Genomic DNA, 17,366 nt, shown 5'->3' with positions numbered 1-17,366 from the left:
TCTGATAACTTTGAACAGCTAGCAAACCAAGCACTGCTCTCTCTGCACTCATGCTGTTCTTCATGGCCTGGCTAGAATAGAAGAGGTAGACTGATCAATGACAAAATTTGAAGAAGGGTGGAGAGATAAGGAAGAAAGGGACTTGGACTTTTATAAGATGCACCTCCTCTTTTTTGGCGGTGATGTGTAAGCAAAAACATGTGCCTAGCTCGCAGATTTTTAACAGGGTTCTGAGACAAATCCAAATTTAGTTTCACTCCAGAGCGAATATAATTTCAAAGCCTGTACTTCCACTCCAAGAGTGGAACTACTTATTTCAACTTGTGAAATATGTTTTGATTCTGTAGATAAACCATGTCAGTGTTAATGTATTAATGCCAGAGCTAAAAGGAATTAAATTCTAATGTCACTCTCTATGGGAGAGTAGTACAGATTTCAAGGTTTCAAGAAAAAGTTATAGAATAAAAAAGGAATTTATTCACATTCAGGCCTGGCTATTTAGTTGTGTGTATGCAAATCACATCTTACATTATTTAACCATTTGAAATTGTACTTGTTTTGATTAACATTGGGTTCAGTTCTGTGTTACGGCTTCACTTTCCATGAAAAATTGAAGACAGCCATTTTTAATACTCACGAGAGATGAGTGAAAAATTTATTAATTTTGAGAGCAAATTAGTTATATGTACCAAAACAAATGAAATAGAATTAAAATGAACTTTAACTATGGAAGTATGAATACTAAGGGAAGGATCAACCAACCCCAGCCATACTCTTAATAATGAGAGTACTACTCTCACTATTAAGAGTACGGCTGGGGTTGATCCTACCCCTAAAATTAAATAGATATAAATACCATACTATTCATTAATTAATTTTTGTTCAGCAAACACTTTTCAAGATGAGTATTAACAATAATTTTATTTTCAATAATAGGCTAATTTTAAACATTTGCAAATGTGTTTAATTCTGTGAAGAAATGAACGTGAAAACATTTGCAACCGAGGCTGCTTTGAAAAGTCTGTGAAAACAAGGAAGCTTATTTATTTTTCTGGAATAACCATATTCAAAATAGTTTTCTTTTGGGCTTATACATTTCATTCAATGCCGCTCCAGTTTGTTGATCTCTGTCAAAAGATTCCAACTCTGCAAAATAGGCATTTGTTTCCTCAATCATTTTCTCATTTGAATAAAACCTCCTTGCCTGCCATTTGTTCATATTGAAGAACAGAAGTTAGAGAGAGCCAAATTTGGAGAATAGAATAGATGGGGAACTAGTTAGAATCATAATTCCATCAATTTTTGACCAAAACAGCAAAATAGTGAAATAGTGAGTAGTTGTGATGGAGAAGAGATTTTTTATGTGAGCTGATCAGGGTTGTTATTCTTGTCCTTCAATTTTCAAATATTTTATTACAATACATAGCGTGCACATATAATAATTGACCAGTTGCCATATTTGTAGTCAATGAAGATTTTTTTTGTGGATCATGAAAAACAGTCACCATAACCTTCCCAGCTAAAGGAACTGTCTTTGCTTTCTTTGATGCAAACTCTCAGCTGGCTACCAATTGCTTGGAATATTCCTTTGTTTCAATCCTGCAGATTTTGCTTAAACAGATGCAAACTGGCCTTGGAACTTGTCCCATAATTTTGTTTTTGGTCAACTGTTAGAAGTTGTGGTACCCTTCATGCAGAGAGCTGTATTTTGTCCAAATGTGGATTCATAATGTTATTTACCCATCATTTGAAATGCCTTTAGCATTAGCTATCTCAGGCACCTTCACTCTTGTATCATCTTTCACCAATTCTAGAAATTTATCAGTGATTTCAGGAATAGTGACTTCAAGAGGGCATCCAGAAAGTTCAACATTCCTTGCGCTCATATAGTCATTATGAAAATTTTAGACCACTTATAAACCATTCTAATTAAAGGTACAGTTTAACTGTGTTGATCCAGTTTCTATTTATAGTCTCCTGCAGTGATTTTTCTTTCATAAAATAATGCTTGAGCAACATGACGTTCTCTTTCCATTATTTGGAAATCACTCAATTCAAATGAATGCTAAACAGAGATGAGATGGATTTGACTGACACTTAGCATCATTTCCTTCAAGTATTGCTACTAATTGAAAATAACTTCAATATTAACCAGTGGTGCCATGTGTCTGACTTAGCAGTCTTTTCAAACTATGTACCTTCATATTCATAGTGAGGCAATTGATATATGCTTTTACATAATGTCAATCAAAACATATAATGAATTAGCAAAAGAATTCACATAATAGAGTCTTAGTATTCTTTCATCTCACAGTAGCTCATTTTAGAGGTCAACTCTGTAATTCAATTTAAATTGGGAATGCAAGAGAAAATTATTAGTTTGGTTTGAAATTTAGATAAGAAAGATGGGACACGTTTCAGGCAAAGTTGTTGCCTAAGTATATGACCTATATCTTTAAGCATATATTATTATATGCCAGAGAGAGCATACTTACTGCCACAAAATGGAGTTTACGTGAGGTAGGAGTTGGTGATAAAAACCTATTTATGAACGGGAAAGAATCTCTTTCTGTGCAATATCATCTATTTGTTGTTCTAGTCGTTATTTAACCACACCTGATATTTATTACTCTGTAAACTTTTATTTGGGAATGAAGTTGTTATTATGCAAATTATTATTCAAACAGTTGTTTCAATATTTTAGGTAAAATTAAGAAGTAAGAATACAAAAGACTATGCAAAAAATATAAACTATTTAATGACACTATCCAGCTGGATGTCCAGTCTGCTATCCAAAAACATATCCCAAAATCAATGGATAAAGAAGAACATATTTAATTACAATACTAAGCAATATAATCTTGGAAAAAGTAAGAAAATACAAAAATTATCTTAGTTACCTGTAATAATATACTTGAAAGTATATACTACAATTATTATAAGTAATCAAAATATATCCAACAGTCACCCACCATAATTATTGGCATGACACAATCGTGAAAAGATAAAGTATGCCAATTTATGGGTCCGAGTAATTGGAAATATATAAGAAGCTGCACCTTGAAATAAAATGGCTGCGGCCTTTAGTAGCAGAATGCCATTATCCAGAGAAACTAAACTGAATAAAAAGGGGATTGAGATGGTGCCATGGCGAACGTACAGGCTTCCTACCGAGAGGTCCTGGGTTTGAATTCCAGAGGCGGCAGATAAGTTTCAGTGGCATCCCGATCCCTACTTGAGGTGCTTCATAGAGAGCACTATGAGTGAGTACGAAATCTGTCAGAAGGGACCCCTTGGTGCCTTTTGACAAGAGTATGCTAATGCTGACGCTGGGTTTCTCTCCACCCTTCATCCTTTCCAATCCATCCCCAATGGTGCAAATGACCTAAGCGGTTGGTTGCCTTCCCTAGAAAAAAAAAGAATAACAATGTTACAGATGCTATGATAGTGATACATTACTTTGCATGATTTCAGTACTGTAAATATATATTGCTGAAGTTGAAAAATCTTGTGCTTCCAGAAGTATCTGTTGAGTGAAATCCTCTTGCGACTTCCGCTGAGTTAGTCTCTCCATGGCTGCCGACGTTTCGAAAACCGACTCGGTCATTGTCCCTGAGGATGATGATGGAGTTGGTTATCGAAACATCGGAAGCCATGGTATCACCGACACTGTGGAATACCTGTGGGGATTTCACTCAATGCTGTTGATGTGTTCCCAATAATCCTGCAATGAATTTTACCATTATATGCATCAGTGGTAGTACTTCCGATACAAGAATCAGGGAAAATTTAATGATAGGATAATCCTATATCTTCCTTGATATCCTCATGATAACCAATGAAAATTGAAATTTCATGCGGTGAAACTACCTCATAACAAACCTAAATTAATGGTAACGTTGGACGGCTGGATATTCACAATTCGGTATTTCTAAAAGTATTAGGAGATCATCATCTATATCCAAAGATTTAGGCTCAGGTTTGGAAAGAATGAGGATTTTCCTGCTTGAGTGTTTCAAATTTGTTGCAGCCTACTATCGCATTATCGATAGTAGATATAGGTCGAAGTCGCTGCAAGCGGAACAATCGAAAAGCCGCCGCTACCGCGAGTACCATTTTTGAATGTATTAGGTTGAACCGTGTTAACAGTGTTGTAATGTCATGTGCTCTTTTTTCCTTAATGCTTAATGGAGTGTTACTTCTTAAATAAACAAACAGCCTACATTTTTATTAAGGAGGAAAGCAGCGATCCATTGCGTTAGAATGAACTATGAATGTAAAGCGGAGACTGGCATACAACTTTTGGCGCGTTCTGGTTCACGCCCCAAAATTAAAGGAATTGACGATGGATTATTCTTTCGAGACTCGTCAAGTTGTCCTGATAACGGAGATACTTTGGAAATCAGTGGTGATGGCTCAGTTGGTAAAACACTTTTCATTACTCAGTTAATTGCTCAGTGCATATTGCCCAAAATGGTGAAAACAGAAGTTGATATTCATGTCGGTGGAATTGGTGCAAGTGCTATTTTGATCAATACTGATCATCATTTTCAAATATCAAAATTGGTGCAAATCTTAGAACAACGATTGAAAACTTGTTTCTCTGATCGTGGTATGGATTCCAGCGATGTTAAAATATCGCATGCAATTGAGAAACACCTGGAAAACTCCCTAAAGAAGCTGTTAACCTTAAATTGCTATGATAGTGCCCAACTCTATGCCACTTTTCATTCTTTGGAAAAGCATTTGATTGATAATCGTTCAGTTGCCCTTTTAGTTTTAGATAGTGCATCTTCATTCTATTGGCAGGATGTTTGTGGAAATAATGCCATGAGTAAGAGAATGGATAATTATTTGAAGTCTGTTGTATCAACGCTACAAAAATGTGTCAAAGGAAATGATGTTCTCACGATTTATACTCGTCCGAGGTATTTTCACTCCAAGGTGAGTTCATAACATTTTTTCTGTTTTTTTTTATGCGTGGAGGTTGGATGCTAGCGCACATAAGAGTGATATATTTATTTACGTAGTTAAATGAAATGTTCTAGTGAAAGTTAATAATGTATGGCTTTGAAAATTTTATCATGTAATATTTATTTGTTAGTCAGTAAGGTATTCTCGTTATCGTCCTCTGAAGTAACTAATTTATCCTCATTTGTCGTTTTCGATTTTCTTGTTGCTTTCAGCATCCTGGAAATTTGAAAAATAGTAGTTCTAGTTCAGAGGGGCTGTGTAAATATAGTATTCAACTCGCTCGCCTTGAAAATGAAGACGAGAGGATATTTTCCCATGGTGACATTATGTCACCTGTACAATACAAGGCTTATGTGAACACTCCAGCAACGTCCTATGAATGTAGATATTTCATTTCACCTGAGGGAGTAATGCATCCTGTAAGAGGTGGCAACTGACTTTGTTTTACTAACTCTTCTGTTCAAGAGATCTGTGATTGTCAATAATGTTGAAAGGGATGTAAACTCAAGAGGGCAGATAGAATGGTGTCTTGGTAGAGACCTTTTGAGCAACAGGTCTTAATGGTTGAAGAATATTCCTTTTGTGTCTTTCCTATTGCTGCTGTTTTCGACCCACAATAATGAATTCCCTTTCTATAATTTGAGATAAATATATGTACGTTAAATGAAGTTGAGCCAGAAACCATCGAATACATTAAATATATGTACCTTTCCCCAGGTGTTTTCATTATTAAATTATTTAAAATTTCTGTTTATCTGTCATTCAAATAGGGGCAATCTGATCTCCTAATTTTCTCCTTGGTAGTTTGGATGAAAATGCTGTGTGAATTGTGAAAACTGAATTCCTTTTTCGTTTTGAATATTGATACAGACATCAAATGGTACAATTCTCTAATGTTTTCATGGCTTGCATTTTTTGTGATGTTTGCATAAATTTCTGATGATTTTATTTATTTGGTTCTCTTGGTCAGCATCAGGATTACCGGTGTGTGTAAAATTGGCCATCAGAAATATACTAAATAATTACCTATTGTTAAATTCCAAAGAAACTACGGGAGATGCCGCAACCGTAACTTTTAACGGAGTCATCCGCTAATTTGCATTTCAATGCTAAGAGTATGCTTCAGTTTTTAATAATGGGGAATAATAATATATCATGGTGTCTCTTTCATCACCGTTATCTTTTCTTGTATTCTGTAATGAGGTTGAATAACTGGATTCCATGGTGTTAATTTACATTGAATGGCACAAATGAAATGTGGATTTTCATTTTGGAATTTTGCTACTTTGAACCTATCCCTATGAGATTTTGCTCAGAGGATGCTTTGGATTAAGCAAGTCTAAGTGACATTCTAGCATGATATAACTAATTTTGCATTGGACTGAAACACTAAAGTCTAATATTGAAAACTATAAAATTGAAGATTGTACCTTTTGTACATATATGGGTATTTTGTATAATTTTTCAATATTAAAATCACGGAGACTTTTGAAAGCACATTAAATTTGTTGCATGTGATTTATGTGACATGTACTTAATAAAAAAATTGTCACTTCTCCATTAATTTTTATGGCATAAATGAAATATTAGTTAAACAATACATATAAGTTAATCATTACTGTTTTTTTGTCATTTTTGTATTTGTAATAGCTATTAATGCTAGAAAAGGAGGCTCTTATGAAAAATTGAATGGAATACATGTTGTTGATGTGGCAAAGGTGCTCTGGTGCAATGTATATTGTTGATGGATGGATGTGTATTGTTTTACTTAAACTGATTCCTCTGAAAAATATATTTTATGGCAATTATCCATATTCTCTGCACAATTCTTGGAGCTAGAAGCATTATAAATTATAGAAAATATGGACAATGCTTGTCCTTTGGTCATGGAATGCAATTGTCTTTGTCAAAAATGGGATGTGGTCTTTCGGCCCACTATGCATATATTTACTTGCAAGCATATAAATACCCGCAGATGGCTTTTAAACGAAAAAGAAAGTCTAAGCCATATTGGTTAAATAAAAACTTTGAAAAACAAGTGGCTGGGGTGCAACTACGAAAATGTTAGCTTCTGAAGAATAAATTTATTCCTTATTCTTCCAGAAGACTTTAGAAAAAATTTAGAATCATTAGAGCACTAATGCATGTTGCAGTGGGATGTAACACAAAGGTCAACCGTTATTCACATAATTTTGCGAGGCTGAAGTCTATTTTTGATACTGAATTCTACAAGTATGCATTGGTGCAACTTAAGAAAAAAAGGACGATGCCCGAATGCTTATTTATATCAGGGTGCATTATATACCATTCAGCATTTATTTATAATACTACTAAATAACTAGCCGGAATACATAAATTTCAATATTTTGTTAATGTCCATAGCAGCAAAATATCCAGACTTGAGGAAACCATGCAATAGTTCGTTTTACATTTCTTTTGTTAGCATAGAAATAAAAGTAAGACAATTACATTTCTTTGGAGTAAAATTCTATGCTAAGATACAGCATATTGATTGATTGATGTTTATTGGTTCCTAAAGGACATGTATGGAATGCATCTCATTGATTGCAAATATTTCAGACAGACGCAATTACAAATGCAATTGCAGTGTGAATACAAATGATAGTCGCAAATAAAAAAGAAAACAATAAACAGGAGCAGTAACAGCATACATAAGAATAAAATTATTTATCAGCAGAGAGAAAAATGAATTCAGCCACAGTACAGAATTGATGTTTGCACAGTTACTTATGAAGTTTAGATTTAATTGAAAACAACTTTTCTATTCCTCTTAGTTTTTAGGTCATGTTTTCAAAAATTTGACAACAACATAACAAGGGTTCATTGGTCCACCTGCTGGAATGAAGACATGTGAGCAATTGACTATAAATGTAAAGTTAGGCAAATTTCTATAGCCAATGGTAAGACACTCCATAAACGTAATGCATTATCATTCTAACTTCGAAGGTCCCTCTATTCATTTTTTAGCTTTTCCATGTATTCCTTTAATATATTTCACCCAGGGGAGGTCATGAATGAGGGTAACACTGAAGTATTTAATTGAGTTGACATAGAGGTGGCTTTCCATTTCAGTATTTCAGATGCTGTGTGTTGAGAGGGGAACTGCTCTTATTCCATAAATTCATCACTGCACTATTTTACTTTTAATACTAATTGCTAAGGTTGTGCCAAGTGTTGCATTATGGTTATCAGCTTAAGCTATTTTATCCTCAGGATTTTGTATATCTTTTAAATTTGTAATGGATTGTAGATCACTGCATCTTCGGCAAATGAACATTTTATAATCGACCTTGGAGTTATTGTCATTAATATAAAGGAGAAATAAAAGGTCTGTTAACACTTCCATGGTGAACACCTGAAGTGACTTCTACTGCATTAGAGCTAAATCTATGGCTACTCTTTGTAACTGACGATTCAAAAAGTCTTCAATCCAGCTTAGTTTATTTTCTGTATTCCATATGCTTCTAGCTTTGTGAGTATTTAACTATGAGTCACTTTGTCGAAAGCTTTTTCCAAATTTATAAAATCCATGTCTGCTGAAACATTGCTCTCTCCCAAACATAAGAAATCGTAAAATAAAGTGCAAGCTGTGTCTCATAGGATTTAGCCTTTTGATTCTGGTTTTATGGTGCGTCACATCAATGACTCTTGAGGTGCCTCAGCATTGAACTAACAACGATATTTCATGACCTTGATGATATGGATGCAAGGGAAATAGGTCTGTAATTGCTGTTCCTCCTTGACCCCATTTTTACATATAGGTGTTAAATTAGCCATTTTCCAATCACTGAGACCTTTGCGATCTACAAGTGATTTCTTGAATATGACTTCTACATATGTTGAAAATTCTGATGCTAGTTTCTTTAATGATTCTCATCTAAATTTTCTTTTTTTTTTATCTTTTCTACTTGAATTTGCTTAACACTCTGAAATTCTTCTTCACATTCGTCCTTGATATCTTTTAATTATAAGGGATCTCATTCCTTCTGTTGCTAGAGATTGTAGATCTGGAGAGGTTAAGCTCAAGGGGGAAAATGTACATTCAATTACCAGCTGAGGTAAAAATGTTTTGTGAGGCTAGGGATATGGAAATGAAACCACAAATTAGCAAAATAACAGTGTAAAAGTTTATTTTTGTTCAAAAGGCATTTTTCATAAACTTTAACAGTTCATATTTTTACCATCACAAACTTTGTCTTTCTCCTAAAAAAGGATGCAAGTGTATAACAGCTTCAAAATTACCCTAGATGTGATTTTCAAGATTATGTCCCTTGACTTGGAATAAAAACATGTGCACAATGACAATGATCCTGTTACCGAAAAAACAGTTTAAAGATAAAAAAAATACTTCACACATAACATATAAAATGAGTATACCTGCTTATTCCATCATTTGTTATGGCACTGTTGCACACCTGTAAAAATAAACATCTCAATCGTGTACATAACCTCTCAACAAAACAATAATAAAAGTGCACAAACACAATACATTTAAAACACACCAAAAGTGAAAATAAGCTCTCACTATTACCCATTTGTCTTCATATGAGCATGTATCTCCAATCCCTTAAAAATATATATTTGTATATATCACATGGGTCCTTGATGCATGGGCAACAAATTTCAACTCACTTTCTTAATTTTCACATAGCAAAAATGAGATGGTGCAAAATTCTTTGCTTATTTTAAACATTATTCACAATAAAACATTTTTGGTCTTTTGACCTACTATTTATATACAGCAACAAGAACAAATGACAAACGGGTATATCAAATATTATATTGGTTAGGAGCACCTTCTGGAGAATATCACAATGGGGTGGCCGTCGGTGATGTAATGGCAGAGCAGGTTGGCCAATCTGCTCCATTTTAACATGGAAAATTACAAAATGGGAAACAACAAAACCCTTTCAATGGGCCATGTCCAGAGGAAACAACATCAAGATGGTATGATTGCGCTAGGAACCAGGCACATCACAGATAGCTTGTTTTTGGGCCAAGACCAGCAGCAACACTGCACAAGATCTCCAATGCTTGGGTCACCACCTGAGGAACAGAATGAAAGTGCAGTTACACCCAAATTAGTCTTAACCCATAACAACTTGGAATGGAATATGAATAGCTCCAAGAGGTAGAAAACAGAGCTTTTGTTTCAGAATAATGATGTTGTAAAACATCAAGCCTCAGCATTTATTTTTAGAAAATCTATACACTAAACCAACTTTTATCCAGAATATCCATAATGTGGGTAATTGTGCAGCCATCTGTACCAATTGTTGAACAAATACCTCCTCTACCTCTTTTATCTAATGGTCTTACGTGATCTTAATCACATGAATGGAATTGGTGCTCTCAACTTCTATTGCATCTTCCGACTTAATATGATTGTATAAAAATAATGCCTATCATTTTAAGTTGACTTTGTGAGGAAGACTATGCTGAAGAAGAAGCTTGATTAGATAACCTCAATATTAAAGTGAAATATACGTGACTATTCTACTCATTAGTAACAAATTCAAAATAATACATGTGAGTAACATAATATATTTATTAGTCTCTATTTTGATAACCCCTCACTTTATTTTCTTGAAAGATGCTAATGCAAATACGTATGACAGAAACAAGTTTTTTAAGAAAACAATGTCAGACACGGCAACGTGGCCTGGCCTTGGGGACTATAATTCGTATGCTAAATTTGCTTTGGATGGTTATTCCTACATAAAGGGATAAGTTAATTCAAAACAGGTACATATGGAAATACAAGCTTCATAACCAGTTGAATGAGTTCACCGGAAGCAAAGAAATTTAGTCTGCTGGGAAAATTCACAGCTCGCTCTAAAACCCAGGACTCCTGATCCTTACACAACTGGCTAGTAACAGAGAAGTGGAACTGGGGAGACATGTAGCCACCACTGTCTGAGAGGTCCCATATTCCTTTTGCTCACCCTACCTTGCTCGCCGAACGCTCTCTCCCATCTATCAACATCCCGCTGCTAATCAATTTCTCTGCCTCCTTTGAATTTCTCCCAGCATGCTTGCGCCTGGAGCTTCCTCATTCATTTTCCTTTCGGTCCATTTCATCTTTCCCAGCTTTATCCACACCCACATTTTTTTTATTGACCAAGTTTCCAAACAGTACATACGAATGCACCTTATGTAAGTTTTAAAAAGTCTTTTCTTAACATCCTTACACAACATCCCTGCAATCATTTCCCTTCTCCTTGGGAAAGCTTCTTGCTTAATGCAATTTTTCTTATGTTCCTGCTACTTTGACCAATTTGGTGCAGAACATTTTTGAGATAGGTATTCCTTCCACTTGCTTTTGTTTATTAACTTCTATTATTCTTCTTCTATTTGACTCAGCCTTACTCTTTCTAAAATACCTCATAACCTTAGTTTAATGTACATTGATTCTCATCCTGTACTTATCACCCTGATTAACTACTGTGCCCATCAATGTTTGTAACCTGTTGACTGACTGGCTAACTAAAGCTTGATCATCCGCGAGCCTGATTTTATGAATTCCCCACTCGCTTCCATTCCCATCTTCAGTTCTTTCCACAACACTTTTTCCATTTCTTTCATGTATACATACATTGAAAAGCATATGTGATAATGGGCATCTGCATCTTACTCCTCCTAACACTGCCCATTCCACTATCCATCTCTTGGACTCACCTCAACAGGTTACAGACAGTTCACCATTGAATAAGTCAAATATGTCATTAATTCAAGAACATACTATAAAAATGAGTTTTCATGTGGAGAACTAGTAAGGAGTTTACACATTTTGAACATATACTCTGTTTAAATTCCTTTTTATGCTTATGCCTGGATTAGATACATTTTTCTACAACTTGCAACAGAAGTGGAAAGTAATGGCATTGATTGTCACACAAACGTGCGTGTTAACTATCCAGAAATGTTCAAAAAGATTATATAATGGTCCCCTCACTTTTGGGAGGTTACCTACATTTCATATCATAAAGTGAATTTTAGGAATTATAATGCCATTGATCATATGAATGATCTGCAAATCATTGCATACCTGAATGAGATATACATTTGTTCTTGTCATATACAAGATCTTAGGTGATTATTTCTAGAATATATTGATATAGGAAGAGTTTTTAATTGTAATATTGTTTAATAACTTTGTAATCATATCACAGACACACTTGCAATTTCTTATTCAATAATTTTTAGGAAGTATTTTAACAAACACTGTCAAATGGGTGTGTCCTGTATACGTTAAGAAAACAAATATGCATGTAGAACAAAAGAATGAGAATCTTGACAAGCAGGAATGAAAGGCATACTTTGAACTGTCTTCTTACCTGTTCATTCGACCTGAGGTGAAGTGTACACCACGAATTTCAGACTTAGGATCAGGGTAGAGGGAACTCCATTTGGTGGAAGTACAGGATTTCAGGAGTTTAATACCCTTGCATTGAGCATCAACATCAGCAGATAAGGAAACTTTAAAACCAGCTGCCAGACATGATTCATGTATTGAATAGAACCTGGATAAAAAAATGAGAATTTTATTATCTTGAAAATACTGAAATGAATTTTGTCATTGCCATCACAGAGCTAGATTAGTGACACTTCTTTCAAGAAGAAAATGGACTGAATTGGGAGAGTTCCAGGGCCAAAACTAGAACTGCAATGTCCCAGCAATATTAATCATCAGAAGGGAGAAGGCTCACTTTGATGTCAATGAGTCAATCCAACCATGAAGGTCATGCCCAAATCGACGGGAGTTGACTATGGAACGCCGAAGTCTGGCCCCACCACCTTCTTTTTCTGACTCGCCAGGTGCAGTCCAAGAAGCAAATCGTTCGAAGTCAGCAGGAAATGCTTCATAGCCCTGTCCTGGGCCATTATGTAGAAACCTGAATGAAAGATCCAATCACAAAATTAGATGCTTCTTGCTTCCAGCTAAGTGAACCATACCTACTCTGCACAATGCAATTTGAAGCAGCACTGGTGCATTCTGATTAAACAAATGGAATTGGAGTTGATATATTTGACTAACTTTTAATCAATTTAAAATATTTTTACAGATAGTGATGTAGTTTAATTTGACCAATGGCAGTCACTTTCAGGATTGCCCGACTGGATGTATGATCGGAAAATGAGGAATTGGAAAGCTTTTTGAATAAATGACAGGCGGCAAATCAAGCATCAATAATTGCACGATTTCTAGGAGAGAGCAAAGCTTCCTTATTTGTCAATTTCAAAGTAAATCAGTTGAAATTCTAGCACATCAAATCAGGCTGAAAAAGATTCATTAATTAAAAATTGAAGACAGTGAAACTTCTTTTAACAGTGAAATTGAATTTGAGAAAATTATCTGCTAGATGGGTGACAACTCTTGACGCAGGATCACAAATGCATTAGAATGAAAATTTCCAAACATTGTTTGACCCATTTTAGGAGCAACCAACAAGATTTTCTGCACTGGTTTATGACCACAGAAGAAACTTGGGCCCACAATTACACCCCAGAGACAAAACAGCACTAAAAACAGTGGAAACATGTTGATTCACCACCACCAAAGAAAGCAAAAGCAATATGGTTGGCCAGAAAGGATACGCTTCAGCTTTCTGGGATGCGAAAAGTATTTGGCTGACAGACTATGCTAACCTCTTGGCCCAACTACTGATAATGATACACAAAAAAAGGCCAGGTTTGACAAGGAAGCCCATAAAAGTAGGTCATTTATTTCTACTCGATTCTGAGAAAAATTTTCAAATTACCCTTGTGTAATACTTTAATACTTTAGCATGTAATACAAATCATTAACTTTCTTCATGCAATGGGAACATACTTCCTTAAGGTGGTTAATGGGGATATATGGGCAAGTACACTTTGAACTGATTTTTTTATTTAAGTAGTAGTAGTAGTTTTAAGGGGAGGCGACCGACAGCTAAGGTCATTTGCGCCATAGGGGATGGACAGGAAAGGATGAAGGGTGGAGAGAAACCCGGCGTCGGCATTAGCCTGCTCTTTACGAAAGGCGCCAAGGGGTCCGCAGTTTAACGTCCCATCCGACGGACGGCGTACTCACTCAAAGTGCCCTCCACAAAGCACCTCAAGTAGGGATCGAGATACCTCTGAAAAATATTCAACACCGCCGGGATTTGAACCCGCGCCCTCAGGGTGGGAAGCCAGTACGTTAGCCCCCGCACCATCTCGATCCCCCTTTTTTATTTAAATCAAAACATATCTATAATAGGTAACAGATTCATTTTAAATAAGTATACACACACAATTATGTGTGAAATTTACCCAGCCTGTTGTTGTGAAACTCCAACGCCAGATACAAATTGTAAAGGGGTGATCAGAAATTTCAGCATGGCTGTAGGTTCAGATGCACCATCCTCTATCATAAGCACTCTCCATATACCTGGACGAATTGGCTGGCGTAATGAAGGTTTCACCACTCCCATCTGGAAGAAAATGATTGATATTCTATAGAAAGTGCAAACACTAATGTAATTAAAATTCTACCAGATATAATTTAGAATTGTGAAAAATTAAAATTTGCAAGCTCCCCCGATTTTTATTTAAAACAATTGATTTTGTTGGACAGCTTACTTTTACATCATCCTCATGATGATGCCAACTAATTCCAAGATACTGCGGGAGATGCCGTAACAGTCACTTTAAATGGAGTCATCCACTAATACGCATTTCAATACAACAATTTCAGAGTGTAAAAAGCTTTGCCTTGACTGGGATTCAAACCCGGATCCCTCGAAGTCTGGCTGAGTGCTTTAGCCAGTTAAGCTATCAAGGCATCCTCTTAAACTCTGAAATTTCAGAGTTTAGGAGTAACAAAGTTTTGTTTTTCACAATTCATCATGAAGTTCCATTAAGTTGAGTCAAATACCATCTAATTGAAAAGTTTTAGAAGTTATTGTTTAGTTGTTAAGAGACATTTTTGCATTGGTAAACCTGATCCATTACACGACTCCTACTCTTAAGCAGTGATTTACTAATTTATCAGTAACTAGAATTAAAGTTCCATGTTCTTCATGATTTTTGTATTTTTCCTATCTCCTAACAATAATATTACAAAAGCAATGAATCATGTTCAGGGTATACATATGGGGATTGAGATGGTGTGGGGGCTAACGTACTGGCTTCCCACCCTGAGGGCCCGTGTTCAAATCCTGGCGGTGTTGAATATTTTTCACCTCTATGCAATGAATAAACTACCATTAATGAACACAAGAAAACTTGGGCCCCTTGAAATTTGATAATGGGAGGCTTTAATGTATAACAATAAATTTTGCTGTAAATAAAATACATATAAATATTCATTTTTACTGGAAACATTTGGTCCTCCACTTGTAGAAACCTGACTTTTGCTTTTGAGGACAATTGACAAACGTGCATATCAGGTTAATGAATACGAATTTCTAATGAGCATTTTTGAAAAATAAATGATCATACCAGAGAAAAATTAGGAAAATCTCATGATCTGAAGGAGCAAAATGTTTTTATACAACATTTTCAACAAAATTTCTTTATATATCTATAAAATATATTGTATTACCATTGATGCTATAAAATAATTTAAATAGTAAATTATTTAATTCAAATAGAATTATTTTTCAAGAGCATTCTTATATATTCCACTTTCATCACAAATTAACGGGCTGGGTACAATGATAACACATTGCAGGAAATCAAGGGAAAGTCATCGGTCATCGTTACTGTTTGCATACACAAACTTAAGTAAAACAACTAGCACACCATTAGAGAAAATGTCATACCATTCCAGCAAGGGAGCCAGAAGATGCAGCTGGTGAGGAGTATGACGAAGATGGGGGAGAAGAGGATGGGGAGTGGGCGGCTGGTGTATTGCTGAGACCACCCTCTTCCAGCGACACTTGAGAGAGTTCGGCCAACTGACCAGCAGAATCAAACCATGCAAATGTCACATTGTGATGTTGGACAGGTCGGCCGGGTTTTGTGGTTTTGCCAACTAATTGGTAAGCCAATGCAGGTTCTGAAAAAGGCCCTAGTGCACCAATATGGTTTCGAGACATCTGTTCCTTTTGGTCAAAATCGGAACTTATCCATAACATCTGCAAACCCAAAAAGAATTCACATGTCATTCCTATTAGAAGCACTGGATGAGATCTTAATAATTGAAAAGTTAAGATGAACTGCCATAAATTACATAAAGCAACAAGAAGAAGAAATGGAGTAAAAACTCATTACTATAGGACTTATTGATAATACACATTTTATACTATAGGCATATAATACTCATTATATCCCATATTAAGAGGTTCACAGTTTCTAAATTGTGACAATGTGTGTGAAATTATGAAATTTGGAAACGTGTGCCAATTCTATAAAAAGCAAGATTTTAGCTAGATCAAGAAGCAGTGAATTTAATAACAAAGCAGAGGGGCATTTCCAATTGCCATCATTGGTACCACTGCAATAGCTCAATTTCAATAAATAAGTGGTGAAGGTTGCCATTCTTAAATTATAGAATTAGTACCTACCAGTGTGCCTGAAATCTGTGAACATTTTGTAGTGATTCGAATAACAGAAAGAAAATCACAGTTTTTCTACTGTGTTTCACCAAAGGGAATACTTTTACTCATTTGCCATCTAGGTTAATATTGATTAATTACGTTTAAAACCAGATCTATGCCAGGCATACATGAGGTATGACTAAATATGCAGATTCAACAAGTTTCTTTTTTTTTTGGGATGATGTTGCCTTGTAATGAAACCATGGTCATGCAAAATAATAATTCTAATGGAATATGCAAAATTAATCTTCCTCATTCACGCTAGTATGAAAGACTTCCACTAAGTAATTCCTGAAACAGTGTCTTAAATACATGATAAGTATTTAGGATACCCTAATGGCCATACTTAACTTAATCAGAATGACATGTCAATAGAACAAGTCTTGTTATAATGAGTTTTCACTGAATGAAAATTATTTTTACCTGAGGATTAAGACAATTTCCAATAAAGTTACAGGAGTATAATATTTTTCTCAATTGCTGCAGATAATGACTTTATTCCATTACATCTAGGGTGGCGAAATTTCTTCTTAGTAAGCATAAAAAAATGTCAATCATCAATAATTCACGTATACCTTAAACTTAGATGCAAGTTGATTTGGATCTCCTTTCCCATCAGCACTTGACTTGGGATAAAAGGAAACATGATGCTGTGGTACTATCCATGTTTCTATGACTACCTTAGAACCATCAGGAATGGAAGCCTCATACAATATAAGTGAACCCTAAAAATAAATAGAAAATATGGATGAAATGACTGCTGGTAATAATGTACATGAAATGGAAGCAATAATCATATTACCATAC

General features: G+C 35.2%; 2 protein-coding genes across 2 annotated transcripts in view; one reads left to right on the top strand and one right to left on the bottom strand.

The window, feature by feature from the left end:
• Positions 1–4,127: 4,127 nt before the first annotated feature.
• On the top strand, positions 4,128–5,686 carry Xrcc2 (X-ray repair cross complementing 2). The gene is made up of 2 exons (XM_071598407.1): positions 4,128–4,944; positions 5,187–5,686. Exons 1-2 carry the CDS (start codon positions 4,264–4,266, stop codon positions 5,409–5,411), a joined length of 906 nt encoding a protein of 301 aa, XP_071454508.1. The 5' UTR covers positions 4,128–4,263; the 3' UTR covers positions 5,412–5,686.
• Positions 5,687–9,107: 3,421 nt separating this feature from the next.
• Positions 9,108–17,366, bottom strand: part of oxt (Xylosyltransferase oxt) — a 32,836-nt gene continuing 24,577 nt past the window's right edge. Inside the window, exons 14-19 of the mRNA XM_071585219.1 lie at positions 17,135–17,284; positions 15,783–16,097; positions 14,290–14,450; positions 12,705–12,890; positions 12,333–12,518; positions 9,108–10,041 (exon numbers count right to left, since the gene is read on the bottom strand). Coding sequence (XP_071441320.1) covers positions 10,035–10,041; positions 12,333–12,518; positions 12,705–12,890; positions 14,290–14,450; positions 15,783–16,097; positions 17,135–17,284 — 1,005 coding nt within the window. The 3' untranslated portion in view covers positions 9,108–10,034. The remainder of the gene's footprint in view (positions 10,042–12,332; positions 12,519–12,704; positions 12,891–14,289; positions 14,451–15,782; positions 16,098–17,134; positions 17,285–17,366) is intronic.

Source organism: Hetaerina americana, unplaced genomic scaffold (genome assembly GCF_022747635.1).
Source record: "Hetaerina americana unplaced genomic scaffold, ioHetAmer1.1.p SCAF_1, whole genome shotgun sequence".
NCBI classification, from domain to species: Eukaryota; Metazoa; Arthropoda; class Insecta; order Odonata; family Calopterygidae; genus Hetaerina; species Hetaerina americana.
The sequence above is the reverse complement of the archived record's forward strand: the minus strand, read 5'-3'. Positions and strand labels throughout refer to the sequence as shown.